Source organism: Mesoplodon mirus (assembly GCF_964341445.2).
Source record: "Mesoplodon mirus genome assembly, chromosome: 7".
Classification (NCBI taxonomy): Eukaryota; Metazoa; Chordata; class Mammalia; order Artiodactyla; family Ziphiidae; genus Mesoplodon; species Mesoplodon mirus.
In genome coordinates, this window is record NC_138983.1 from 15738634 (window position 1) to 15766215 (window position 27582).

The window sequence follows — 27582 nt, forward strand, 5'->3', positions numbered from 1 at the left end:
ACTGCTGCAGGACTGACCCCTGAGCTGGGGTAGGAATCCCATCTCCCTCCTCTATCTTGATGGAATACCCAGCAACATGGCCAATAAGTGGCGTTTCCAATAGCATCATGTTGCACCAACGGTTAAATTCAGTCCTTCCTCTCTCTCTATGGCTTCTGTGGGAGACGGAGGCTGGCACTGGGTGACTAGGCATATGTGATTTCAGAGGGCTTCTCCTCTCCCCAGTCTCCAAATGTTCAAGAGCCTCAGGGTTTGCAATGGGCCCCTTCATCTTCTATAAAATTGTCTTTATTTCATCATCACTTTCGAATCAGAGTTCAGCTGGATATGGAATTCTAGACAGATGAAGTTTATTTTCTTCCAACAAATAAAGACTGCCAAAAAGGCTGCCATAGGCGCTTAAGCAACCTACTGTTGGTCTAGTGTTGTTCTTTCATGGATAATCTGTCTATAGTAAATTTTAAGACTTCCCCTGTATTCTTGATTTTCTGCAGTTTCACTATGTGGTTTTGAAATGGAGATTTACTTTTTAAAATTCTCCTCATTACTGGTCAAGCACATTACGTGATAAGGACTTATTTCAATTCTGGGAAATTCTGAGCTATTGTGCTTTTGAGTACAGCTTCTTAGTCATTTTCTCCAGTCTCTTCCTGCAGAATTTCTATTAAACATATATGGTAGGAGCCCAATCTATTCTCCATGTCTTACAACTACCCTTTCATAATTTTCCCTCTTTATCTTTCTGGGTGATGCTCTCAGAAAATTTCTCAGAACTCTCTTCCAATTCACTCATTCTCTCTTTGACTTTGTCTGGTCCAGAGTTTATTTGTCTACTGAGGTTTTTCCTTTCTTTCTGGCCTTCTTTTTTCTTTTACTTTTTCCTTCCATTTTAAATGACTACCTTTAATGCAATGAATATTTTTCATTCCCAGGATTTTCCATTGGTTCTTTTTCATACCCATATTTTCTTATTCTGCCTCTTTTTTGTTTCATAATGTTGTGTTCCTTCTTCTTCTAACAGCTTTATTGAACTATAATTAACATATAATATACCATTTGATGCATTTTGACAAATGTATATATCACAATCAAGATAACAAACATATCCATCACCCCTAAGAACTTCTTCATGGCCCCTGTAATCCCTCCCTTCTGCTTCTCTCCACATCTCCCTTTCCCAGTCCACAGACAACTAGTAAGCTACTTTCTGTCACCATAAATTACTTTGCAGTTTTCAAGACTTTATACAAGTAGGATCAAATGCAAGGCATGTCTGCCTTCTTTCACTCAGCATAATTATTTTGAGCTTTGTTCCTACTGATGTGTGTATCAGAGTTTATTTCTCTGTATTGGTAAGTAGTATTCCACTGTTTGGATGTGCCACTATTTTTTTTTTTAATCTCCTTATGATGGACATTTGGGTTGTGTCTAGTTTTTGGCCATTACAAATAAAGCTGCTGAGAGACATCACTAATAAATCTTTGTATAGACACATATGCTTTAATTTCTCTTGGGCAAATACTTAGTAGTGGAATTGCTGGGACACATGGTAAGAATATGTCTAACTTTTAAGAAACTGCTAAACTGTTTTCCAAAGTGGTTGCACCATTTTACATGCCCACCAGTTGTGTGTGGGATTTCCAGTTGACTCACATCCTTGCCAATACTTGGTATGAACAGGCTTTTTCATTTTAGCCATTTTGATAGGTATGAAGCAGTATCTCATTGTGGTTTTAATTTGCATTTCTCTGATGACTAATGATATTGAATATCTTTCTGTGCACTCATTTGTCCGCTGCATTGTCTTTTCTGGTGAAGTGTCTATTCAAATCTTTTGCGCATTTTTTAAATAGTGGGGATTTTTCTTATTGCTGAGTTTTGAAAAAATATATTATGGATACAAGTCCTTTATCAGGCATATGTCTTACAAATATTTTCTCCTAGTCTATGGCTTGTTTATTCACTCTTTTGGTGGCGTCTTCCTAAGAGCAGAGGTTTTAAATTCAAACAAACAAAAACTCACTGTCCTTTTCTTCTTAATGGATGTTATCCTTACTTTATTTCTTTGAAGATCCTAAGGCTGTGAGCATTAATTATCTATTATCTCTTTCATCCACAGTAACAGAACCCCTGGATTATAACCGAATACCTGGCTACCTGTAATAACAGAATACATTTCTTGGCTTCTCCTCTGGCTAAGTTCTGGCCAACAGAATGTAGGTGGAAGTGTCATGTGTCATCTTCCTGAAAACTTCTTTAACTATCCTGCTGCCTGGAATGCAGATGTAATGGCTGGAGCTCTAGCTATCAACTTGGACTATGAGGCTATAATCCAAGCATTGAGATAGTGATTAGCTGGATCAAGCTTGGTTCCTGAGGACTTAATACAGGCTCAGAAGGTATTCATAGAAGAAAACTTCATTCCTGTTTTGCTCGAGTCACTGTTATTTTGAATCTCAGTGACTCACAGTCAAACCTACTCCTGATTCAGATCCCAGTTATTTTAAATTCATTTTCAGAATATGCTACTATTTTTATTTTAATTAGAGTGAATTCATTTGTCATTGTTTTTGAAGGCTGTTTTTGTAACATTAATTTTCTTCATTAGTTCTGGAGGTTTGGTCCAGAGGCTTATCTTGAGTAGGAGTCTGTCTGCCTACCTCTTGCTTTTTCTCATTTGAAGCAGTCAACCTGGCTCCCCTCTTCACCTCACCTGGGGCACTTCTATTTCATAGTACCCTATAGGAGCTAAAACTGATGGTCAACTCTGCTTGCACTAGACTAGAGCCCTACAGGCCTTTGTTTTCAGTTCTGTGATCACTTCATGTTTCTCTCCTTCTCTCTCTCTCTCTCTCTTTTTCTTCTTCTCCTCTTTTTTTTGGCTGGGGCTGGAAGTGTGAACTCTCTCTCAGTCCATCTGAATTGCAAGCCCTCGGGCCCCTCCACACACATCTTCTTTACCTATACTCTTTCTCTGGACATTCACATCCATTTCCACACTCTCAATCTGTTCATTACTCACAGATTTTCATCGCAAGCCCTAGGTGTGAATATCTGATTTCCCCTGTGACACGCCCCGTTGGATATCTCACTGGCTGCTCAAACTCACCTCAGGCCCCACCCTCAAGACTGTTCCTCTCATTTTCCCCATCACGGTATTTGAAACCATCATCCACTCAGGTTTCAGAAAGAAAGTCATCCCTACCAAACCCCAGTGAATTGTACACTTTAAATGAATGAACTGTACAGTATGTGAATTATATCTCCATAAAGCTGCTAAAAAAAAAAAGGAAAGTCATCCTTCATGCCTCCCTCTTTTTTAAATTTTATTGAAGTATAGTTGATTTACAATGTTGTGTTAGTTTCTGCTGTACAGCAAAGTGATTCAGTTATACATACATATATTCTTTTTCATATTCTTTTCCATTATGGTTTATCACAGGAGACTGAATATAGTTCCCTGTAATATACAGTAGGACCTTGTTGTTTATCCATCCTATATATAATAGTTTTCATCTGCTAATCCCAAACTCCCAGTCCTTCCCTCCCGCACCTCCCCTCCCCCTTGGCAACCACAAGTGTCTCTCTCTCTCTCTCCCTATATATATATATATATATATATATATATATATATATATATATAAACAGACTCACATATATCTGTGAGTCTGTTTTTGTTTTGTAGATATGTTCGTTTGTGTCGTTTTTTAGATTCCACATATAAGTGATATCATATGGTATTTGTCTTTCTCTTTCTGACTTACTTTGCTTAGTATCATAATCTCCATCCATTTTGCTGCAAATAGCATTATTTCATTCTTTTTTATGGCTGAGTAATATTCCATTGTGTACAGGTACCACATCTTCTCTATCCATTCATCTGTCAATGAACATTTAGGTTGCTTCCATGTCTCGGCAATTGCAAATAGTGCTGCTATGAACGTAGGGGTCATGCCCCGCCTCTTGATCCCCACATATCTAATCCCTCAGCAAGTCCTCCAAACCAAATTTCAAAACTGCTCCTGTCTCCACTGCTTCCTGCCATCATCAGCGCACCTCCAGACAACTATAAGAGGTCCCTACTAACCTCCCTGATGCCCATTCTTAACTCTCCACTGATTCTCCTCAAAGCAGCCAGAGGAATCTATTAATGTAAATGAGATCATGTCACCCACCAGCTCAAGAAGGCATACACTGTACTTATAATAAAATTCATACTTAGGTTCACTGGCTTGAAGGTGTGTACGACGTGGTCCCTGCCTACCTCCCAACTTCTCTCAGGCCTCTCTCTCCCCCTTCACCTGTCTGCAGCCACAATGCTGTAAGAGTGAGACTTCATGCTGCCTGCCACCTCTTTTCCCCACTCTTAAAAAAATCATATTCATGAAATATTTCAAGCATTCAGAAATTATAAAGAGTAAAGTAACTGACCACCTTGTACCCATTGGTGAGAGCCAACAAAAATGGCCACCAGCCATTTCTGTCCCAGACCTCTGTCTCCTCTTGCTTCAGGAAAATACATAGATGTTGTTGAAGACCATCTCTGCTTCCAATTCATTCTCTTTCCCACCCTCCCTCCATCCTGAAGCTGGAAGGGAACCTTCTCAATTTTACTATACAAGGATTTCTTCTAAAAACAACGTATAGAACCATTTTGCATGTTTGTACAGTTTACAGAAATGGCACCCAAGTGAATGTATTATCACTTTGGCAACTTTTTCTAAGTTTTGCACGGCTGGTCCCTTCTTATCTTTTGGGTCTCGGTTTCTGTCACTTCCTCAGAAGAAGTTTTTCTTGACCTGAGCCTCAGGTAGGGTCTCCCCTTCCACACCGTGACCTCCACATGCCTCTCTCAGTATTATCTCTATAACACTGTCCTGTTGCTTCCTTTTAGAGACCCAATTGCAGGGTTTGGCTACTTGCCAATGTAGTAATTGGCTGCCTTCTCTTTAGACCATAAGCTGGTGCCGGCCAAGTGCATGGCTATCTGCTCATGACAGGGGCCTGGTCCCGGTTCCTAACACGGGGCATGGCACATGGTAAAATACTGGTTGAATGAATGAAGGGTTGAATGAAGAGCCAAATTATATACTGTTAATACTTGAGTAAAAAGGAAATGAGTGGCGTGCTGGAGCTGGCTTGTACTGGCTAACGAGAGCTGACTGCGAAATTTTCCAGAATCTCGTGAAACACAGCCATCATTAAAAATTAAATTATATAAACTTACAATTCAATACATTCTATTTTTACAAAGGTAATATATACCCAAAGTTTCCTAATTACTTTACTATATTTTACTAGATCAATGTTCTCGAGGGTATTGGCATCTACCGTATCCACATGGTAGGAATACTATAGAATAACTGTCATGATATATCTCTTCCCAGCTACTCATTTAATGCCTTCATGTTGGCAGCTTGAAACCAGCCATGCTGGGAGCCTTGACATCAAGAAAATTGGCACATGTATCCTGCAGCACAACCATCAGCAAGCAGCAGGTTGCTAAATATTTGCCAGCACATCACTCCATATGTTTGTATGTGCATAGACAGTCTGGGAGATGCATTTCAAACTCTCACCTCTGGTTACCTCTAGAGGGGAGGGCAGAGGGGAGGAGGATGAAGCTTTTGCTCTGTTTGTCTAGCTACAAGACTATACTGTCTCCGTGGCTTAAAACTCTCAGACAAAAAAGAGAAAACATGCAGCTCAGGCTTCCCCTCCCCTGGCAATCTCCCCAGATGACATCCCAGTCTACAGGGACCTTCCCCTGGAATCTCATGGAACCCTGTACTTTATCATAATACTAATCGCCCTTCATTATCATTTTCTGACTGCTCCTTTCTCTCTGCGGGGAAAAGAGAAGCATCTGTAGGTCCCGCAGCCAGTAGCAAGAGCATCTAGTGGGTAGTGAGAGTCATGGAGCCCGGGGAATCGGCTAGAGTCTCAGCGTCACCACTAACAAGCTGAGTGGTCTTGGGCAAGTGACTTCCCTGGTCAGGCTTCAGTTTCCTCCCTGGTAAAAAGGGGTAAAAACCAACCTTGCAGCACTGCCATCATGACTGATTTGGAGGCACTCCATAAGAGGTCGCTATTAGCACTGTGATCATAATGGTGATTATTAAAGGGACCAAATGTTCGTTATGATTAATTCTGGGTGGGAGGGGTCAACAGTGGTTGTAATCAGACTTTCTGCAGCTTCAGCTGGGCTGAGAGGCCTGAGTGGGAGCCGTGAGGGACACAGGAGCTGCCTAAGGTCTCTGTTGCTGGCTTCAGATCCCCCTAAGATCTCCAGGTTTGCTGAGGGGTGTTTCTTGGCTTATCTTCCCTGTCAGTCAGGATTTTCTCCAATCAAGCATTCATTCATTCAGCAAATATCACCAAGGGAGCAGCTACAGTGACAGGCTCTGGGGATAAAATGGTGATCTGGGAAGACAATGCCTTTGCTCTCACAAAACTCACAGTCCAGGGGATATAGAAGAGAGGCCACTGTGCTGTCCCGTGGTCAGCAGTGTGGTGGGGAATTCTGTGGAACACAGGAGCGCAGAGCTGGAGCCCTGTACCAGGTGGTCAGTGGAGGACTTTCTTGGAGGGCGTGGAATCTAAGCTGCAGTCTTTTTTTTTTTTTTTCGGTATGTGGGCCTCTCACTGTTGAGGCCTCTCCCGTTGCGGAGCACAGGCTCTGGACGCGCAGGCTCAGCGGCCATGGCTCACGGGCCCAGCCGCTCCGCGGCACGTGGGATCCTCCCAGACCGGGGCACGAACCCGTATCCCCTGCATTGGCAGGCGGACTCTCAACCACTGCACCACCAGGGAAGCCCTAAGCTGCAGTCTTGGAGAAGAAGAGGGCGAGGGGGCTCTAGGTGGAGGAAGCAGGGGCATGCAGGATCACAGAGGGTACTTAGAGCACATCACATGCTACTGATGAGCCATCCGAGTAGACAGCGGGCTGTGGGCCTCAAGTTCTGCGACTGAGATGGTCCACAAAGGCCCGGTCAGGGCCAGATGCTCAGGACCAAGCCCAAGAACACTGGTTTCCCAGCATCCTCCTTTGCCTCATCCTTCAAGGTCGATTCCTTGGCCCTTCTGAACCCAGCACTTCCTGGACCAGCCCAGACTCTGAACATTGTGATGTGAGAAGGACTTTGATAACCTGGGCCTGACCAGAGAAGGACGACCTGCATGGTAAGAGGGTCCCTTAGACTGGAGAAGAAGAGGCTAGAGAAAGCAGATCCATCATCAAATGTGGGAAGGACCACAATGTGGGGGAGGGAAGGCAAAACCAGGACCACTTAGAGGGACACAGGCCTGAACTCGGCGCGAGGAATATGTATGCAGAACGGTCCTAAGATACATGTTCTAACATGCAGAACCGTCCTGCAATGGAACAAGCAGCCTGGTGAGGAGGTGAGTTTCTTGTTACTGGGAGTATTTAAGCAGTAGCAGGATGACTCGCTATCAGGGACGTGGAAGAAAGAATTTCCCCACTGAGTGGAAGTCTGTCCTAAATGACGTATAAAATTCTAAGAATTTTATGATGCTATGTGGACAGATCCTCAAAAAATAATATAAAAAAACATAAGGTTTGGCTCCCTGGGTCAAGCATGGGTCCATGTGGACTAGAACACTATTTCTGACCATGGTAATAATTAACAAAGACATCAATAATAAAACATCACCCACTGCCGTTGATGGAGCAATTTTACTGTGCCAAGTACTCTGATCTCATGAATTCTCACAACTCTATGAAGGTAGCTACAACTATTATCCCCATTTTACAGACTAGGAAACTGAGGTTCAGACCCAGTAGGCAACTTGCCTGAGGCCACAAAGGAAATGTGTGGGGCAGCTGGAGTTTATACTCTGCAGGTGCAGCCCTTGCTCTTAAGCGCTCTGCAGAGTGATGGATGTCACCCCAGGCTCCCCTGAATGACCTCATCAGAATCAACCAGGATCGTGTCCTGGGGCCCTCTCCGGCGGACTTCCAGCTTTGCTGCTGGTTTGAGCAAATCATTATCTTTCGAATACCGATGCGAAGATCGGCATTTTAACAGGGAGGAACATTCTGCTGTGCGGCAGAACGTCTGCCACAATCGAGGATTCACTGTTGGACTCCTCTAAATGGTGCCATAACCAGGTGCTGGCAAGACTGGATTTTTAAAAACCTGATTTGCCTGCAACTTTCCAGGAACGCAATGAATCCATAAAACATTCTGATTTTCAGCTCTGCAACTCCTCTTAGAGCAAAGCGGTTACAGAAACGATTTGTGAAGCCACTGACAGTTGACAAAGCTCTTTCACATGTCTCAGATGCTCCTCCCAGAAGCCCAGGAGGCAGGCGGCATCACCTCAGTCCCCCGCCACTTCCCAGGCTGGCAAACTGAAACACAGAGAGATAAAGAGGCTGGCCTGAACTCGAACTTGAACTCTGGCCCCTGCTATGCCCAGAAACACGGAATGAAGAGCACTTAAATTGGAAGGGGGCCTCTGAGATTATTCAGGGCCTGGGTTCCTAACTTGGTGTCTATGGATGGACTTCGGCCAGGAGAATGGGGGGGCAGTCCCTTAAAATGTGCACAGCATTTTATGAATATATATGACTATAACCCCCTAGGTATATGAGTATATGAGTATAACCCCCTAGGTATATGAGTATATGAGCATATGAGTATAACCCCCAGGTGACTCAAGAAGGCTCAAGAACCATGATCTAACCCATCCCCACACCTCCCACACCACCATTTAACTGATAATGGAATTAGTACAGTCAGCGCTATGTATCTGCGGGTTCCACACCCACGGATTCAACCAACCAAGGATCAAAACTATTTTTAAAACTTTTTTCCAGAAGCTCCAAAAAGCAAAATTTAAATTTGCCACACACCAGAAGCTATTTACATAGCATTTACAACAATTTACATAGCATATACATTGTATTAGGTATTATAAGTATTCTAGAGATGATTTAAAATACACAGGAGGATATGTGTAGGTCATATGCAAACACTGCACCATTTTATAGAAGGGACTTGAGCATCCATGGATTTGGGTATCCATGGAGGTCCCTGGAACCAATCCCCGCCGATTCTGAGGAACAACTGTACGTACTTCCTTTCATTATTCTATTTATCAAATTTCAAAAAGGCCCTGGAGACCTGGTAAATGAGGCATGTTTACATACAATCCCAAATTCCACATCCAGCTCTTACAACTGTAATTTCACTCATCACCCCCAGCTGGTCCTGAAACCCGCGTGAAGCTAACTGGAGATAATAAAGCTGCAACGTGCTCACCACCTACTACACACCAGGCATGCAACAAGCGTGAATAATAGCAACTCATGGGGTTATGTTCCATTAGACTGTGCATCCCCATTTGATGGATAAGAAAACTAGAGCTCAGAGAGAACGGTGACTAGCCCCAAAACACGCTTCTTTCAAGTGGGAGGAATGTGAGTCCAGAGCCCTGTCACCAGTACAGACAGCTCTTCCTTTCCCAAGTCCCTCTGCTCTGCCTGGAAAAGGCACCCAGCTTTGGAAGCAGCCACAGAAACGACCACCCTCTACCCTGAACACACTCAGCCTCACTCTCCTTGGTAATAGATCTGGCTGTTGGTGAAACTGATGAAATGAGCCCTTGGACCAGGACTTGAGGAGCAGGGTCAGGAAACTGGTCTGAATCCTGTCTCTTTATTATGCCTGACATGAGGGTCTTGGGGCAAGGGTGGGGGAGACAGCCAGGAGAATGTGCCCATGTGGGAGGCAGCAAAAATGCAAATAAGAATGGGCATGCGGTCAGAGAGAAATTAGCTGGCAACAAACTTTATACATCATGCTACAGACCTGAAAGGTCTTCCTGGTTAACAAGGCAGAGGGAGGTGGTGACAGGGCGGGTGTGAAACTCACCCCGTGGGGTTATTCAGAACACAACCTGCACACCCACCATGGGCAACTCTCCCTAATAACCAGTGAAATGGACAAGACACAGAAAAAAGCAGAGAAAAAACCCAAAGGCCCACAAGGAGATATCGCTTCACACCTACTAGGATGGTTAGAATCAAAAAGGCAGGTAACAGTAAATGCTGGAAACCAGAAGAGAGAAATCAGAGCCCTCATATACTGTTGGTGGGAATGTAAAATGGTCCAGCCACTCCGGAAACAGTCTGGCAGCTCCTCAAACGATTAAACATAGAGTTACCATATGACCCAACAGTTCCATTCTGAAGCACAGACACAAGAGATGGGAAAACATACGTCTACACAGAAACTTGTACACAAGTGTTTACAGTAGCATTATTCATAAGAGCCAAAAGGTGGAAACAACCTAACTGTCCACGCAAGAATGCACAGATAAAATGTGGTATATCCACACAGTAGAATATTATTCGGCCATAAAAAGGAATGATACCTGTCACAACGCAGACGCACCTTGAAAACGTTAAGCCATGTGAAAGAAGCTGGTCACAGAAGACCACATAGAATATGACTGATTTCGTTCACGTGAAAAGTCCAGAATAGGGAAATCGATAGAGACAAAGAGTAGAGTAGTGGATGCCTAGGGCTGGAAGGGAAAGACGGGAAGAGGCAGGTAACAGCTAAAGGACGGAGTTACTTCTTGAGGTGATGAAAATGTACTAAAACTGACTGTGGTGATGGCTGCACATATCTGGGAATATACTAAAGACCATTGAATTACACACTTTAAATGGGTGAATTGTATGGTACATGACTTCCATCTCAATAAAGCAGTTAAAAATATCTGCCAAATCTTCATCGGCAGCAATCAGACAAGGAAAAGGAAACAACCTTATGTCACTGGCTTGAAAAGCCTTCCCCAGAGAAAAGGGTGTGTTGGTGGCAGTGGGAAAACCAACAGATGTCACGTGGGCATCTAGACAGTCACATTCGGGGTTGGAGATTAGGAGCTCAAGCTTTGGTTCGAAGACCTGGTTCCACACTGCATGGTCTCAGACAAGTAACCTGGCCCTTTAAGCCCCAGTTTCCCAATCTGTAAAAGGGGGATAATAATACCTATCCCATAGAACCGTTGTGAGGATACAAGAATTAAGACACACAAATCCTTTAGTGCCCAACAAAAGACAGCAATTGTTTTTGCTATTATTATGATGCTTGCCCACCAACCCTAACTACCATTTGCTGAGGACCCACTGGGGTTTAAGCGGTGCTGAATTTGGCTCTGGGGGTATAAATCAGACAAGACTTCTCCTGGAGGAATTTTCAAACACCAGGAAACCCCCAAACCCCTATTATTAAAGCCAGAAAGTTCACTAGAGATTAGTGTTTCTCAAAGTTGGGTCTTTGGATATGTTCTCAAGATCCGAAAATTCTCTCTAAGAATGTTTAATTCAATGTTTTCATTAAAAAAAATCAATACATGGGAATCCCCATGAGGTTTCTGCCCCACAAGAGTATTGTGCTTGTGGAAACTCCCTGGTGGTCCAGCGGTTAAAACTCCACGCTTCCACTGCAGGGGGCCTGGGTTAGATCCCTGATCTGGGAACGAAGATCCCGCAAGCCCTACAGCGCAGCCAAAAAAAAAATTTAAAAAGAGTATTGTGCTTGTGACTGAGTTGGCACCCATCGTAGACTGAATCCTTGGCGCAGCTCTCACCCCTCCGTATCACCCTGGCTGTGTGACTCCACACTAGACTCTGTCTTACAGGTGGCCCATACTTCTTCACTCCTTGACCTTGGGTTCAGCCACGTGACTTATTTGGCCAATGGGGTGTTAACACGCATGATGCAGACACGGGCTTGAAACGTGCTTGTGAGGGTGGGCTTGCCTCCGGGATGAGAAGGGCTTCCGCAGGGAGCCTCTGCCTCTTCAGTCTGGGCCCAGAACACACACTTGGAGCAGACTTGGCCCTCAGTGAGCAGCCAAGCTCACCCTGTGGCTGGAGGCTGAGCAGCCCAGCCAAGCCCAACTAAATCAGCCCAACCGCAGGGAACCAGTGGACACACCAGAATCAATGAGGATCTGCAATCAACCAGCAGATACCCAAGCAAGGCTCAATGATTGTTGTTCTATATACCAGGGGTCAGCAAACCAGGGCCTGCGGGCTTAATCCAGCACCCTCCAATTGTTTTGTACAGCCCACCAGCTAAGAATGGTTTGTACATTTCTAAATGGTTGAAAATAAATCAAAAGAAGACTATTGGGCTTCCCTGGTAGCGCAGTGGTTAAGAGTCCGCCTGCCGATGCAGGGGACACGGGTTTGTGCCCCAGGTCCGGGAAGATCCAACATGCTGCGGAGCGGCTGGGCCCGTGAGCCATGGCCGCTGAGCCAGCACGTCTGGAGCCTGTGCTCCGAAACGGGAGAGGCCACAACAGTGAGAGGCCCACATACCGCAACAAAAAAAAAAAAAAAAAAAAGAAGACTCTTTCATCGTGAAAATTACGCGGAATTCAAATTTCAGTCTCCATAAACAAAGTCTTACTAGAACACACACACCTCCGGCTGCTCTCACACTGCAATGGCAGAATTGAGTAGTGTGACAGACACTGTAGGGGCCACAAAGCCTAAAATACCTACTATCTGGCCCCTTAACACAAAAAGTTTACAGAGCTCCATTCTATTCCACTGCTTGTTACATCGTAACAGCTGACTGTACAACACCAATTATTACTACTTGCCATAAGCCAATGAAAAAAGAACAGATACAAAGTTTAATATGTAAATGATGCATTCTGGCAAAGACTAAGAAACATCATGGCAGTTGCATTAATGAAAGATTTCCCAGTGTTTTAAATAGAGACAAACAAAAGTGTCACATGGCACACAAAAGCACAGGCATGCCAAATGCGGAAGAAGCTGTGTCTAAGTAGTATTCACCCTATAAACAGCACGTTAGTTTCAGTAAAACATTATCCAACATAGGACATTGATTTTGTTCATTTGAATTATGTTGGTTTGTATAGTTCTATTCATTTTATATTTTTAAGTCTGTCTCGGTTTTATAGTTGTTTAAAAGCTATAAGAAATGTATTTATCTAGTTTTTTATGTTTAAACCTTTTAAAGTAACTTTAGAATAAAATTAATGTAACACTGGGACCCCATAAAGAATAAAAGTCAGGGCTTCCCTGGTGGCGCAGTAGTTGAGAGTCCGCCTGCCGATGCAGGGGACACGGGTTTGTGCCCCGGTCTGGGAAGATCCCACATGCCGCAGAGTGGCTGGGCCCGTGAGCCATGGCCACTGAGCCTGCGCATCCGGAGGCTGTGCTCCGCAACGGGAGAGGCCACAACAGTGAGAGGCCCGCGTACCGCAAAAAAAAAAAAAAAAAAAAAAAAAAAAAAGAATAAAAGTCAGACACCTGACCAAAGTGTACATGAAAAGATGCTCAACATCACCAGTCATCAGGGAAATGCAATTAAAACCACAATGAGATATCACTTCACACCTGTCAGAATGGCTTTCACCAAAAAGACAAGAAATAACAAGTGTTGACGAGGATGTGGAGAAAAGGGAACCCTTGAGCACTGTTTTGGGAATGTAAATTGGTGCAGCCACTATGGAAACCAGTATGGAGGCTCCTTAATTAAAAAATTAAAAATAGAACTGCCAGATGATCCACTAATTCCACTTCTGGGTATTTAACCGATGGAAACAACACAAAAAGATATCTACACCCCCATGTTCACTGCAGCATTATTTATAACAGCCAAAAAATGGAAACAACCTAAGTGCCCATCAATGAATATGTGGATAGATATACAAGGGAATATTTTTCATCCATAAAAAGGAAGGAAATCCTGCCATGTGCAATGGCATGGATGGGCCTTGAAGGCATTGTGCTAAGACAAATAAGTGAGATCAAGACTAATGCCATATGATCGCACTTATATGTGGAATCTAAAACAACAAACAAACAAACAAACCCTGAACTCATAGATACAGAAAACGGATGATTGCCAGAGGCAGGAGGTGGGGTGTTGTCAAAGTGCAGGAAGGTGGTCAAAATAAATTAGTCCTGGGTATGTAATGTACAGCATGGTAACTCTAGTAAAATATATACATATATTTTAAAAAGTGGCCTCAATATAACAAAAGTGAGAAACACAACTGCAGTGGAAGTGCTGAGGAGACAAGGAATGTTGAAGGTCAAGTTAGAAGCTGGCTTATAGTGAAAATTCAGAAGAGTTCAGAATAGTTTTTCATGCTTTTTTTTTTTTTGCGGTACGCGGGTCTCTCAACTGTTGTGGCCTCTCCCATTGCGGAGCACAGGCTCTGGACGTGCAGGCTCAGCGGCCATGGCTCATGGGCCCAGCCGCTCCGCAACATGTGGGATCTTCCCAGACCTGGGCGCGAACCCGTGTCCCCTGCATCGGCAGGTGGACTCTCAACCACTGTGTGACCAGGGAAGCCCTCATGCTTTATTTTTGTTCCATATAATAGAGTTTGAGAATTACAGAGAGAATTACAGACTCAGTTCCAGGCAAAACTAATTCACTAGCGTATTATATTTGGGGTTGGGGGGGAAATCTTTGGTTTGGTTCATGATTCAGTAACCAAACTACCAGCATTTATAAAAGTTATACAAGCCAAGCCATTTAATGCTTCTGATATTAAGAGGAATCTTAGGGTTGAGGTACATGTTTTTATTCCTGGAAAAGCTGATATTGAATCAATAGTGTTTTAAGATCCATAACATCTTAGAACATGAGAAAAGCAACTTTTTTCTAGCATCATCTTCCACTTTTCCTTCTAAGCACACCCTGTACCTCTGCTGTACCTCATTACCATTCCACACCTCAACTTACACATGTATCCCTGGGCCTTTGTATATGCTCTGCCCACTGCTTGTGATTCCGTGTTCCCTCACTTCCTGACTCTGTTGGCCACTCACTTCAACACATCCCTCAAAACCTAGTTCAGGCTTAGAAGCAAGGACACCCCAAGAGCAATGCACACACCTAGTGCCCAGGGATTTGAATTCTAAATACCATTTCTCACTAAAACAAATTAGAGCTCCTAAGAGAGATGGCTAGAACATCTTCTCTGGGACTTCCCTGGCGGTCCAGTGGTTAAGACTCTGAGCTTCCACTGCAGGAGGCATGCGTTCGATCTCTGGTCAGGGAACTAAAGATCCTGCATGCCACGTGGCATGGCAAAAAAAAAAAAAAAAAAAAGAACTTCTTTGCACAGAAAGTAAGGAAGTACTAAAAGAAGGAAAAGAAGCCAGTCTGAACGGGCTCCTGTTAGCCAAATCTAGGGCAATTTAAAGCTCAAAATGAATAATGACGGGAATGGACTAGAACACACTGAAGAAAAAAAAAGAATCCTTGAGTCCATACTGATACTAAAAATAACTTTAAGGAATGGGGTGGGGGAGAAAGTTGAGCACTTTTTTTTCTAACAGAAGAATGTCAAGTCATAAGTGTAGAAGGAATGGTTAAAAATCATTTTGAGGGCTTCCCTGGTGGCGCAGTGGTTGAGAGTCCGCCTGCCGATGCAGGGGACACGGGTTCGTGCCCCGATCCCGGAGGATCCCACGTGCCGCGGAGCGGCTGGGCCCGCGAGCCATGGCCGCGGAGCCTGTGTGTCCGGAGCCTGTGCTCCGCAACGGGAGAGGCCACAGCAGTGAGAGGCCCGCGTACAGCAAAAAAAAAAAAAAAAAAAAAAAAAAAAAAATCATTTTGAACCATGAAAAATAATTGACAGGCAAGAATCATCAATAGTTGCTAAAAGCACTGGGTTAAAGAGAAGACAAACGGACATCATGTGTTCCTGCTATCTGCAGTGCGAAAGACAAAACATCAGCTGTGCCAAAAAAATCTATAATCTGAATCCATCATGAGGAAACAATCAGACAAATCTAAACTGTGGAACGTTCTGCAAACAACTGTCCTGAACTCTTCCAAAGCAGCGATATCGTGAAAGAGAAAACACAATGCAGGGAAACTGTTCTAGAATAAAGGAGACTAATGAGACATGACAAGTAAATGCAATGTGTGATGCTTGAGTGGGTCCTGAATGGAGGGGAAACTACCAAGGCCGTTACGCAAGGCAATTGGGAAAATCTGAATATGGATTGTAGTTGAGACAGTACTGTATCCATGGTTAAACTTCCTGAATATAATAATTATATTGTGATTATATAGGACAGGGGTCAGCAAACTACTGCCGGCAGGTCAAATCCAGCTCCTCATCTATTTTTATACAGCCTGTGAGCTAAGTGTGGTTTTGCTTGTTGTTTTTTTAATAATTGAAAAAAGTTTTTTCGTATAATTTCATTTGTTTGATTTTCAAAACTTGTGAAACTCAAATTTCATGTGAACTTATATGAAATTCACATGTCAGTGCTTACAAATAAAGTTTTATTGGAACCCAGCAAGGCTCATTCATTCATGTGCTGTCTACGGCTGCTTTCATGGTACAAAGGCAGAGCTGGGTAGTGGTGACAGACACTGCATGGCCCATGACGCCTGATGTCTGGAACTACGTCTCCAACAGTTCAGAAAAACTGAACGAAAAAGAATGTGTGTGTGCGTGTGCGTGCGCGCGCGTGTGCGCACATGCCTGTAGGTAGATATATGGAGAGAGACTGAAGCACTTGTTATAAAATGTTAGCAGCGGGCGAATCTAGATGCAGGGTGTGTGGCTATTGATCATACTATTCTTATACTTCTGTAGAGTTTGAAATTTTCAGAATAAAGAGTTAATAGAAATTAACAAATAAGCATGAAACGCACTTGCTCAGACTCTCTCACACACACACAGAAGCCCAACCTGTTTCAAATGGGCCTTTTCTTTCCTTCCTGGACCAGTCCGTTGTTCTTCCCTTCTCTGAGCCCCACCCCACCTCTTGCTCCCGCTGACATCTTGCACTGTTGCAGCTGTCTGCTCACACTTCATCTATCCCAGCTACTCGGGATTTCTCAGACTCTGTTCTGGAGGGCGTCATGAGCTTTTGCACATCCAATTTCAAGTTTTAAAATAAATCTCCATTTTTACGATGGAAGCTGAAATGGAAAACACTGAAACCCCATTTCATGTCTGCTTCTCCCCAGAACAGTAGGAGTTTGGCAGGCAGAGAGGCTGGTTGACTGCAGGGGAGCAATCCCACCACAGTGTCCTCTTTATAAGGAGGCCTGGGAAATCTCCCATCCAGCCTCTACCCAGAAAAGGAGACCTCCTCGGGAGCTACCTGGGACTTCTCGAGTTATGGCCAGAAAGCACTGGTAGCTAAGCAGGCCTGCCTTTCCCCAGTGGCTGCCGGATTTGGACCTTCTATAGCTAAAAGTGCACACACAGGTCATTATGGTATGCATTTTTAGCCTCATTCCTGGCTCCACTTAGGGTCTCCACCCTTGTTTTTCTTTCTTCTCTCTCTCTCAGCTTTAATATGCTATCATGTTATATTTGATATATGCTGCTAGGCTGCCCTAAATCCCTTCTGGAACCAGACTGGGTCTCAGTGTAAAACTGAAACAGAAACCCTGTGCTGGCCTCCTCTTTCTCTGCCTCTTTACCAAACCATATGGCTGCCTGGCGCTCCCCAAGCATCTCATGCCTGCAGCATCGTCTCTGGCCTGCAGTGCCTGAGGGCAGCCTGGCAACCTTGGCAATGACTTATGGAGTCTATGATTTCCAGTGAGATGAGTAAGCAGAGGAAGGGGAATTTCTTTTCCAAACAGTCAGAAGTGAGAGCAAAACTCCTTCCAAGGAGGCCAGGCCGTGAAGGAGAGATGCAAAGTGGAAATGGCCATTTGGTTCTTCTAAACCCGGGCCCTGTCCCTGCAGCACACTGCACGCAGTGGGACCAGCTTTCCTCCAGGTTGAGGGGAGATGGAGAGGGACCTTGTACTGGGCAGGAAGGATGAGTGGAACAGAGTCAACCAAGGCCAGGAGGTAGGCATAGGCCTGACAAGTAAGGGAGGTGGAGAGGACCAGGAGGGCGAATGAGAAGGTGGGTTCTGGAGGCACACTGCCCAGGTTTGAACCCCAGCTCAGATACTCACGAGCCGTTTAGCTTTGTGCAGAATGACTCATCCTCTCCAGGCCTCAGTTTCCTCCGCTGTGCAACGGATAGAACAATACCTGCTTCACAGGGGCATCGCTAGGATCAAATGAGATCATCCTGTGAAGTGCTGAGTACAGACCCAGACACGTAGTAGGCACTCAGTAAGCATTAACGGCTATGCTTATCCTTATAGCGCCGCCATTGTTTCTGCTGGAGAAGACGCTACATACTGAGTTACGGAAGGAAACGTGTTGTGTTGGAAAGAGGCCAGAGCTTTGGAAGGCAGGCAGAAGGTCAAGAACAGACAAGTATAGCTTTGGGACAGGATTTGACAGATGAATGCAGTTTATTTAGGATGTGGAGTTTCCGGATCCTGGTCCAAAGTCAGGGCCGTGGTTCAGCCCACCTTTCCTCCCCTCGCACCATTCAGCCAACCCATCGTCTGAGCAGGCAGAGCTGTTCCTCATTCCTGCTTTGCCCCAGCTGAGGCCCCAACTGAGGACAGACACACAGACACACACACACACAGGCTTCAACGCCTCTCACTTCTCTGCATCACAAAGGTCAAAGCCTCCACGTGGTCCTGCGATCTCCAGCCATACTGTCCCTGCACCCATGCCCATGCCGCAGCTCAGAGGCCCATGGAAGGAACCTCCAAGGAAGCAACATTGTTGCCTCTGGCCCTGCCCTTGAACGACAGGCCACGACCAGATGGAGCTGGTCTATGACCACGCTGCAAACTCCAGAGCTTCCTATTATCCCTTTTCTCCGGACCCAGACCCATGCCAGGCCACGAACCTGGGGAAGCTATCTGCTTTAGAGACTCCAACCTTTCCCGGCTGGGCTGTCCCACAGGGTAGACTCTGATGGGAAAGAAGGGGACCCTACTAGCCCTTCCCTGGGCATGACACTAGATTTTCTCCCCTGAGATTTTCCCACAGGCTGAGAAGGCATCAGCCTCCTCTGCTAAACTCCTACCCATCCTTCAAAACCCATCCCCAATTTGCCCAGCCAAAACCAACTCCCGTTCTGCCTACCCCTACAGCCTACTGTAGCACCACAATCACCAGACAAACTCTGGGTCGGGAATAGGCCTCCTGCCTTCCCATCTACCTCAGTCCCCGCTCCCTGTGGCTGAACCAAAGGCTCTATAAAAACAGAGAGCAAACTTCATGTATTTGTGTTACCTCCAGAACTTCCTGCGCAGTGCCCAGGGCATGGGAGTTGCTCTGTGTCTGTGAGGATAGATTGAATTTGGACACATAACCACATTCACTGCTGCCCCTCCTTAGGCATGTCTCCCCACGATGGAACTCCTTAAAGCCCCAGGCATCACGGAGGGATGCTGTCTTTGAAGGAACCCAAGGTCTGCCAGGTACTAGCTACGGGAGTTGGGGCTGCTTGCTGGACCTCTTCAGTCCCGGGTTCCCTTATCTGAATGAGATGGGCAGCCACCTCCACCTGTGGGACTGTTTTGAGGGAGAATGTGGTATACACCTGGCATATAATAATTGCTCAATGAGTAGCCAGACTTTGAAAACAAGCCAATCACCCTTTCTGGCTCCCCCTCCTCACCTCCCACTCACATCTCAATCCACAGCAATGTGGCTTCCACCCGTGAAACTGCCCCTGCCAAGGACACCAAGACCTGTGTGCCAATGGGTTCTCGATCCTCAAGCTTCTCGCCCTCTGCAGCACTGACCCCACTGCTCAACCCTTCCCAGGGCTTCAGCTGCATATATTTATATGCCTTGGTTTTCCCTCCATACCCAGGCATCTGCCCTCGGCTGCAGACCCACACACACCGACGTGCCTCGGGACAGCGCCACCTGGGCATCTCGAGGGCACCTCCATCTCTACCCATCCCAAGCTGAACTCGCCTTCTCCTCAGTCTCAGGCTACCTCTCTCCACCTCTCTGCACATTTTAGCAGATGTCCCCCCAAACACATAAGCCCACTGGATTAGTGTCCTACTACTGCTATAACAAATGGCCACAAACACGGTGGCTTAAAACAACACAAATTTATTGTCTTCCTTTTCTGGAAGTAAGGAATCCTAAAATCAAGGTGTTGGCAGGGCTGAGTTTTTTTCAGGTGGCTTGAGGGAAGAATCTGTTTCCTGGCCTTTTGTAGACTCTGCATGCCTTGCCTCCTGGCTCCTTCTCCATCTTCAAGGCCCGCAGCATAGGGTCTTCCAATCTTTTCTTTCTGACTCTAACTCTCCTGCCTCCCTCTTAAAAAGAAGCTTGTAACGGCAGTGGGCCCACCCCGATAAGCCAAGATAATTTCTCCATCTCAAGGTCCTTAACTTAATCACATGTGCAAAGTTCCTTTTACCATATAACACATTCATTCACAAGTTCCAGGGATCTGGACATGGCCATCTTTGGAGAGCCATTGTTTGGCCTACTATAGTTACCTCCCTTCACCTGCTCCAAATCTCTAGGATATCCCTCCAGGGACAGAAAAAATGTTGGCCCACCTCCTTTCTACAGCCAGTGTCTCCATGTGAACCTTCTTAAGTAATATAAAAGCTTACCCATCACACCTTATCTCTACTGTGTATTAAATCATTTCTTCAGCAGGACTCCCTCCATTGGGTTTTTTAAGGAAGTTAATGTCTTATTAACAAACTCCCTTGACCCCAGTCTTCCCTCAGCCATCACCCTTCCTGTCTCTCTCCTCCACTTATTTCTTTTCTTTTTTTTTTTTTTTTTTGCGGTATGCGGGCCTCTCACCGTTGTGGCCTCTCCCGTTGCGGAGCACAGGCTCCGGACGCGCAGGCCCAGCGGCCATGGCTCACGGGCCCAGCCGCTCCGTGGCATGTGGGATCTTCCCGGACCGGGGTACGAACCCGTATCCCCCGCATCGGCAGGCGGACTCTCAACCACTGCGCCACCAGGGAAGCCCTCCTCCACTTATTTCTAATCAAACTTCTGAGAAGTGACTATACCAGTCACCTCCATTCTAATGAGCTTCCCATCTCATTACTCTTCTGCAGGATTTCTCAGCCCTGGTACTGTTGACGACTGAGGCCAGATCATTCTTTGTTGTAGGAGGCTGCCCTATGTATTATAAAAGGTTTAGCAGCATCCCTGGCCTCTTACTTCTAGATGCCAGTAGCATATCTCCATCTTAAGTTGTGATGGCAAAAAAAAAAAAAAAAAAAAAAAAAAAATCCAGACATTTCCAACTACCCCAGAAAGGGGGCGGGGGGTATAAATTGCCCCAGGTTGACAACCACTGGCTTATAGTAACAGCTCTTGCTAAAGTCACCAATGACTTCCCTGGCACTAAATCCAGAAAATGCTTTCGAACCCTTCTCTTGCTTGGCTTCTCAGCAGAGTTGGACATTGTTGGACATTCTGGCCTTCCCACCTCAGGCCACTCTTGCTCTCTCTCCCCTGCAGGATTGAGCTCCCCTTCTGGACCGCTCACCGTTGAAGTTCCTCAAAGCTTAGTCCTTAGGCTGCTCCACCTCTCGCTCAGCCCGTTCTCCCTGGGGGCTGCCCTCCAGCCCTCTGGCCCCACTGATCACCTATGCACAGGTGACTCATGAAGTAACATCTCCAGTCGTCCTTTCCAAGCTCTGAACCCATATATATAAAGCTGCCTAGTTGATATCACTGCTTGGATATCTTGGCATCACTCAACAAGATATCCAAGGCATCACTCCAAACTCAACAAGCCCAAAACCAAAATCAGGATCTTCCCCTCAACCCAGTCCCCTTCTGGCGTTCCCCATTTCTCACAGAAACTCACCATTCCTCACCTGTAGGGAGAGGAACGCTGCAGGAGTTGTTCATGACCCTTCCCTCTCCCTTACTTGGGCCAATAGGTCTCTTCCCAAGTCAAATCTCTTTCATCTCTGAAATAGTTCACAAACCAGTTCACTTGTCTCCATGTCTCTGCCCCACCCTAGCTCAACCCTCCACCGTCACCGACTTCAAGAACGAACACAGTCCTCTGACTGGGGTGCAGACGTCCATTCTTGACCAATGGCTCTACCCCAGCAGTTCTCCAGCCTGCAGCCAAGGTCACCCTTTCAAAACATAAATGAAAGCCTTTCACTGTTCTTAAAATGGAGAACGGAAGTCCCAGTTTGGCCCACTGGACCCTACATGACCGAGCCGCTGTCTCTTCCAGGCCCATGTTTGCTGCACTCCAGGCACACTGACCTCCCAGTTGCTCAAACGTACCGTGCTCTCTTCTGCCACAGGACCTTTGCTCATGGTGTTCCATCCGTCTTCATGCCCCTCACCAATCATCACCTGGTGGGAATTCTCTTCCTTCAATCACAGCTCAACTATTAGGAAGCCTTCCCCGACTTCTGGCCCCATCAAATCCCTTGGTTGATCACGTTTCTCCTAGCCCCACTGTCTCTCCATTACCTTTCAGAGCCATAATGTTACATTTATTATTTTTTTTATTATTATTATTATTTTTGCGTTACGCGGGCCTCTCACTGTTGTGGCCTCTCCCATTGCGGAGCACAGGCTCCGGACATGCAGGCTCAGCGGCCATGGCTCACGGGCCCAGCCGCTCCACGGCATGTGGGATCTTCCCAGACCGGGGCATAAACCCGCGTCCCCCGCATCGGCAGGTGGACTCTCAACCACTGCGCCGCCAGGGAAGCCCCAATGTTACATTTATTGATGCTTATCTTATTCTTTAATTTCTTCCATCTTCCCCACAGTAAATTCTACGAGGGCAGGACTGATGTCTGATCTGGTCCACCATTGCGTCCCCAGAGCCAGCCCAGTGCTTGGCACAAAGCAGACCTTCAAGAGTTGTTTATTTAACGATAAATGACTCATCTTCCTACCCCCAGCCTGCCTCTCTCTACTGTTCCATGTCCCCCATCTGTGTTCAAGTTTGGTGCCTGAAAGTCATCACTGATAATCCTTCCTTTTCGAATCTGAAAATCCCTCTTCCTCACCTTCACATCCCGTCTATCAACGAAGCTTGGGGATTCTCCCCCCTAAATCTCTCTCAAACGTGCTCACCTCTAGCCCTTGAGTTTAAGCCACCATCTTTCCAGATGTGAACTCCCACCCCAGCCTTTTACCTAGAATCCCAATTCTCCATTCTGCAACCTACCATGTCACACCTCTGCTTGAAACGTTCCGATGGCTTCCCCTGACCCACAGGATGAAGGATGCACTTGTCATGGCCTATGAAACACAGCATGATCTGGCTCCCACCTCCCTCTCCTGCCAAGTCTCGCCGCTCTGCCTCTCAGGCTCACTGCTGCTGCCCCACCAGACTTCTTAGGTTCCTCTCTCTCAGCTGTTCTGCCTACATGGAGCGTTTTTCCATCCCCCTTCTACTAACTGCTACTCATTCTTCAAGTCTCAGACCAGAGGAGATCTTGCCCAAACCCAAGTAGGCCCAGAACAACAATAATAGCTGACAGCCACTGTGTGCTTACTAAAGGCAAGCAGGATTCTAAGAACTTTTCAGCATTAACTCATTTCATCTTCACCATCAGCTATGATTACTGGCACAGAGAGGTTCAATGACTCATCCAAGGTCACATTAGATAGTAATTAGCAAACCTGGCTGACATGATGAACTCAGGCTCCAGGCCCCAAATCCCAGAGCTCTGTGAACGCTGCCATCTCCCTGTGTACCCAGAGCGTCCTGTATTCCCCCTTCAGTAGCAATTGTCACATGTGCATGTATTTGTTCACTGCCTGTGCTCCCCACCAGACTGTCCACTCTCAGAGGGCAGGGACCGTGCCCGTCTTGTTGGAAGCTTTACCTCTAGCATTGGATATTACTGCTTTTTTAGCTGAACGTCATGCTATGCATCCCCACAGTCCCAGCTCCAGGTCACCCACTCCAGAGGAGGGCTTGGGTAAACCCTTCATAAATGTCATAGAACGGCCCGCCAGACACACGCATGAGGATTCATGGAGAAACTGCCCCACCACTGATTCTGTTGACTACTGCCAGATGGGGCTCCTCCCCATGGCCCTCGGCCACCAAGGGTCACAGGGGCAAGGAGACAGCAAGATCCATCATCCACGTGTCCAGGAGTGATGGCAGAAAAGCTCTGGGCCAGCGTATGGCTCCCCCTGCTGGTTTCCTTCCATGTTCGTGGCACCCTTTTCCGAGGCACAGCCCGGGAGACACTCACCAGCCACGAGAAGAAGCCAGCTGATTTGTCCTGGGTGGAGATCTGCCCCTCATAGGGGCCGAAGATGTGGCCCTTGGGGATGACCTCATTTATGCAACGCACGTCATTCTCCCCACTGGCTTCCTTGACCACCTCCATGCCCTGGGGGATGGTGAGGGCCGCCCGGTCTGGGATGCCCACAGGCACCGGCGTGTCGGACACAAACACCGGGGGACCGTGGTTCGGGCACTCATCCACAAAGTACTCCTGGCAGGACTCGCAGACTGGAGGGATGGAAAGAGGAAAGAGAGCCTCAGTTGGGAGGTAGGACCCCCATGGAGGTGGCTGAGGGGCTGATGGGAGGCCCACCCTGAGGACAGTGTAAGCCAGTGGAAAGTACACAGCATGGGACTCGGGAGTCCCAGCCCTGGCTCCACCCCAGCCAGTCAGAGGCCCCTGAGTCTTCAGTAGTGATAACTCACTCCCCTCCCTGGGGACTCAAAGGACACACCCACCAACGCCAAGGAAGCCAGTTTGAAAAAATAGAAGAAAGATCATGACTGGAGTCAAATAGGTCTGGGTTTGAATTGCAGCTGTGCATCTGTGAGCTGTGGGACCTGACGCAGGTGGTATTTAACCCTCACCAAGTCTCAGTGTCCTCCCCTGGAAAATGGGACCAAATAATGGACACCTCAGTGGCTAATGGTGAGGATTAACTGAGGCCTGGACCTGTGTCTGGTACATAATAGGTGAGTGTCTATCTTCAGTATTCTCACTGCACATTCCCTAAGCAGAGATGGGATGGGGGGTGGGGGTGGGGGTGAAGGGCACGCGGAGTGGCCAAGAGTAGCCCCAAGCTCCACTTACACCAGAAGTCCACTTGCTGGAAGCTTTTGGGCATGATGAGGTCACGCTTCCCCTTCAGTTTCCTGGGCTCCACTTCCATGGCGGAGGGGTCTGGTCTCCTAGAGCTGGTCAGGACAGGGGCCAGTAGAGAAAGCACAAAGCGATCAGAGTGAGAGGCTGGTGGGCAGGGAAACCGAGGACGTGGCCGGATGTGAGTCAGGTGGAGGAACCCCAGCCCACCTGCTTGTTCAGTGCAGTGGGTAGTGGAAAGGTAGGAGTCCTGAGACCTGGGTTCAGGCTTTCTTGGGCCACTGCTTGGGTTTTTCTAGAGCCTGTGCTCACCCCTGGTCCTAGGAGTTGCCCAGAGCAGAATATGGAAGATGAGTAAAGCATGGGATGTCTTCCCAGGGTCTCCCATCAACCCAGCCCAGCAATGCCCCCCCCTTCTCCCTCGCCTGTCCCCACATTGGGGCCTCACCAGGGTTGGCCATACTCCTGGTCGCGGAGCGGTGAGCAGACCTCTGTCTTCACCACCGTCACCATCTCCCCCACGGCTGCCTTGGTCTGCGCCAAGCACTCCTTCATGTTCTCAGTCATTCTGTCCTGGGGACGCGAAGGCGGGACCACCACAGGAAGAGGATCAAAGAGACAGGGGAAGAGGGGTGAGTGGCAGAGAGGGCAAGCGGGGGTCTCCTGGAGTCTGGTTACCCTCCCTGCCATCCCCAGAGGAAGCGCTTAAGAACGCAGACAACAAAAACAGCTGTAGCCCGGCCAAGAGGAAATGCCATTTCTATCCCGGGCTGGTCCTGGGGACGACTGGAGCCACCAGCCCCATGGGGTCAGGGGCCGGGAGTAGCTCAGGCCAGGAGGCAGGGCTGGGAAGCACAGCCTATACCCCAAGACCAAAGGGCAAAGGGTGTGAGGGACCCACAGGAGCCTCTGCACAAAACTCTGCAATGGGGAGCAGGGGAGGGATTGACTCAAGTCCAGCTGGGGCCAAAGGGGGCAGGCAGATGAAATGGGCCTTGAGCGCCTGGCTGCACAGCCCCTCACCCAGGGGCTGCCAGGGAATGCAGCCAGGCTCGCTTTGCCAGCTCAGAGCAGGTACAGGCGGGGCCTGGGGGTCCCCGTGTGGGCCGGCCCTGACTCCAAGCCCCACCCAGCTCTCTCTAGGGGAGTCTCCCTAGCCCGCAGCTTACCGCCCTCCTCCACCACCGCGCTGGGCTTCAGCCCCTCCCTTGGCACCCCAGGGTCCTCATGCCAAGCCCGGGGACACTCTTCGGGCCAGAACAGCGCTCAGCTCGGGCTGGGAGCTCGCTCGGCCCCCGGACTGGGCGAGCAGCGTGTGTGACTCACTACCCGGGGCCCCGCTGGCCACACCCCTGCTCCTCGGCTAATCAGCCCCCTGCTCCCCACCGGGGCCCCAAAGCCGCCGGCAGCGGGGAGGGGTGTGGGGAAACGTGACGGCCTGCCCCCTTCTCCGAGCCGGCGGGGACTGGGGGCGCGCGGAGGGGGGCGGGGGAGGCCCGGGCCGGGCCTAGAAGCCCCGCCCCAGCCCCCCCGCACCCCCCGAGACCCCCCCGCCCCGCTCCTGAAGCCCGCGGGTTATCCCGGCTGTGTGTCCGGCTGGGAAAGTGTGAGATCCCGAGATCCGGCCGGCACTGCGCACCGGCTGGGAGCAGGGGCGGCGCGGGGGGCCGGGGAGGGCGCGGGCTCGCTCTCTCCCTCTCACCAACCTTCCCGGCGGGGCACTCCCTGCCCAGCCCGGCCCTGCCCAGCGCCCGCCCCCCAACCGCCAGGCCCGGCATTCCTTGCGGGGGCATGTGGCTTCTTGCCGGCCCCCGGGGGCACGCAGTTGGCTGGCGGCCGGGAGGGGGGCGCGCGGGGAGCGGGAGGAAGCGGGCGCCCGGGAGGGGCGGCGGGAGGGGGCCCCGCCTGGGAGGAATTCCAGCCCCTCCCGCGGGTCTCGGCCCCCACGCGGGCCGGGGGGCGCCTCGCGGGCGTCTGGTGAGAATGATAGCGCCGGGGAGGCTGGGCCCCGCGGCCCACCGCGCGCCCTCCCAGCCTCCGCAGCCCACTCGGCACGGCGGCGGCACGGCGGCAGCGCGGCCTGCGGCGCGGCCAGAGCGCCAGCGACACCCAAGTCGCCGGCCACGCACCGCAAGCCCGCCCCTTCCCCACCTGCGCGACCTAGGGTGGGGACCGGCGTCTGCGAGGGGCCCCAAGGTTGGTGCTTGGCTGACCTTGTAGCCCACGAAATGGCCCCCCAGCCACCCATGAGGTGGGCAGGGGTTGGGGGTCAGCGAGGCAGGAACCTAGAGCTGGAAGACGTCCAGTGACTCGCCCAAGGTCACGCAGCCCATTCCTGGCGAAGTCTGCACTGGAGCCTAGGGCCTCCTCTGAGTAAATGGGAAACAGCAGAACCCCGAAATGTAAGCGTTTTGTTTCAGGACTGGTTCACTTTCATGCCACACCCTCAGCCCAGTCTTCTTCTAGAAGTATCACCCGAATCACCCTGGGGTGGGTTCAGGACTCAGCCCATAGGTGCAGCTGCCAGGTGGGGGCAGGACCCAGTGGATTTATAAACGGTCACAATACCCCTGTCCTAAGGAGCACTTTTCAACCGCATGGACAA

General features: G+C 48.3%; 1 protein-coding gene across 3 annotated transcripts in view; it reads right to left on the reverse strand.

Moving 5' to 3' along the window:
- The window catches only part of PRDM11 (PR/SET domain 11), a 49789-nt gene extending 23043 nt beyond the window's left edge, over positions 1–26746 (reverse strand). For all 3 annotated transcript variants that reach the window (XM_082628822.1, XM_082628821.1, XM_082628823.1), the window contains exons 1-4: positions 26147–26746; positions 25426–25550; positions 24969–25072; positions 24123–24385 (exon numbers count right to left, since the gene is read on the reverse strand). In XM_082628822.1, the coding sequence (XP_082484948.1) occupies positions 24123–24385; positions 24969–25072; positions 25426–25544 (486 nt within the window). In that variant the 5' untranslated portion in view covers positions 25545–25550; positions 26147–26746. The remainder of the gene's footprint in view (positions 1–24122; positions 24386–24968; positions 25073–25425; positions 25551–26146) is intronic.
- Between the last annotated feature and the right edge of the window lie 836 nt (positions 26747–27582).